This window comes from Hippocampus comes, unplaced genomic scaffold, assembly GCF_001891065.2.
Source record: "Hippocampus comes isolate QL1 unplaced genomic scaffold, H_comes_QL1_v1.1 C16784596, whole genome shotgun sequence".
In the NCBI taxonomy this organism is placed as follows: domain Eukaryota; kingdom Metazoa; phylum Chordata; class Actinopteri; order Syngnathiformes; family Syngnathidae; genus Hippocampus; species Hippocampus comes.
This window is the reverse complement of record NW_017838843.1, coordinates 1-856: the sequence shown is the minus strand read 5'-3', so window position 1 is coordinate 856 and position 856 is coordinate 1. Positions and strand designations below refer to the sequence as shown.

General features: G+C 46.5%; 1 protein-coding gene across 1 annotated transcript; it reads right to left on the bottom strand.

Annotated features, from left to right (window-relative positions):
* Nucleotides 1–6: 6 nt before the first annotated feature.
* On the bottom strand, nucleotides 7–825 carry LOC109509139 (YEATS domain-containing protein 4-like). Its single transcript, XM_019859037.1, has 4 exons — nucleotides 735–825; nucleotides 564–653; nucleotides 334–421; nucleotides 7–244 (listed from the first exon to the last, which is right to left on the bottom strand). The coding sequence occupies exons 2-4, from the start codon at nucleotides 603–605 to the stop codon at nucleotides 75–77; spliced, it is 300 nt and encodes a 99-aa protein (XP_019714596.1). The 5' UTR covers nucleotides 606–653; nucleotides 735–825; the 3' UTR covers nucleotides 7–74.
* Nucleotides 826–856: the final 31 nt, after the last annotated feature.

Genomic DNA, 856 nt, shown 5'->3' with positions numbered 1-856 from the left:
CCGCCTGAAATTATGATGGCATGCTAACGGCTCATCACGAAAAAAAAACAGTTTTTGTCAGGTGTGGCCATCAATCAGTGCTCCTTGTGGTCTCCGTCTTCCTCCAGTTTCCTGATCTCCATCTTGAGGTAGTTTATGTTCTCCCTGCTCGCCTTCAACTTGTCTTTCAGCTCGGTGATCTCCTGACTGGTTCTCTTCTTGGCCGCCTCCATTTTCTCCTTGGTCCTCTGGTCCAGCTCACCGACTGAGCGGTGCCCGGATTACACACATATAATTAATAAAAATTATTATTTTTGATAATTAACACAATATTTGAAGTTGGTATGGACGTACACTCTGTTTCGTGCTTGTAAGCGCCCAGTGTGAGTTGCCTCGATGTGGTCAGGAGCTGCTGCATCATGGCAGTCGGATCTTGGAAGATCTGAGGAGAAGGGCTTCATTTAGTCCGGCCATAGCCTTGTCTGATACAAAAAGTGGTTTGCCAGCCTCCTGTGGCATCTAGAGGCAATTGCAAACCTTTGGGGCTGGCCGTCAAATTCCTTGGATTATTCTACGAGACTCACCATTTCATCATAGAATTCCGACACGACCGTTTTCTTCGGCATGGCGCTGGAGTCGGACTGGAAGAGCTTCAACAGATGGTAAAGAGTCACCTGGAGAAGAAAATATTTTAGAAGCTTTGCAGTGCACTTCTCTAAAATGTCTGTGTATATTTTTGAATTGTTGGCCCTCACAGATCTCTCATTGGGGTCAATGAAGACGATCTTGATGGTGATCTCAAACTCCCCCCAGCCGGTCTCTGTGATCTCGTAGGGGGGCTTGGTCACCACTGACAGGATGACAGTAAAAAAAAATG

What these genes read in the sequence shown, in the direction of transcription:
- LOC109509139 (XM_019859037.1), bottom strand. Translation starts at nt 605, where the DNA reads ATGCCGAAGAAAACGGTCGTGTCGGAATTCTATGATGAAATG. An exon ending in CGGAATTCTATGATGAAATG is followed by an intron (nt 422 to 563) that starts GTGAGTCTCGTA and finishes CCTTCTCCTCAG; the next exon opens with ATCTTCCAAGATCCGACTGC. An exon ending in TTACAAGCACGAAACAGAGT is followed by an intron (nt 245 to 333) that starts GTACGTCCATAC and finishes GGCACCGCTCAG; the next exon opens with TCGGTGAGCTGGACCAGAGG.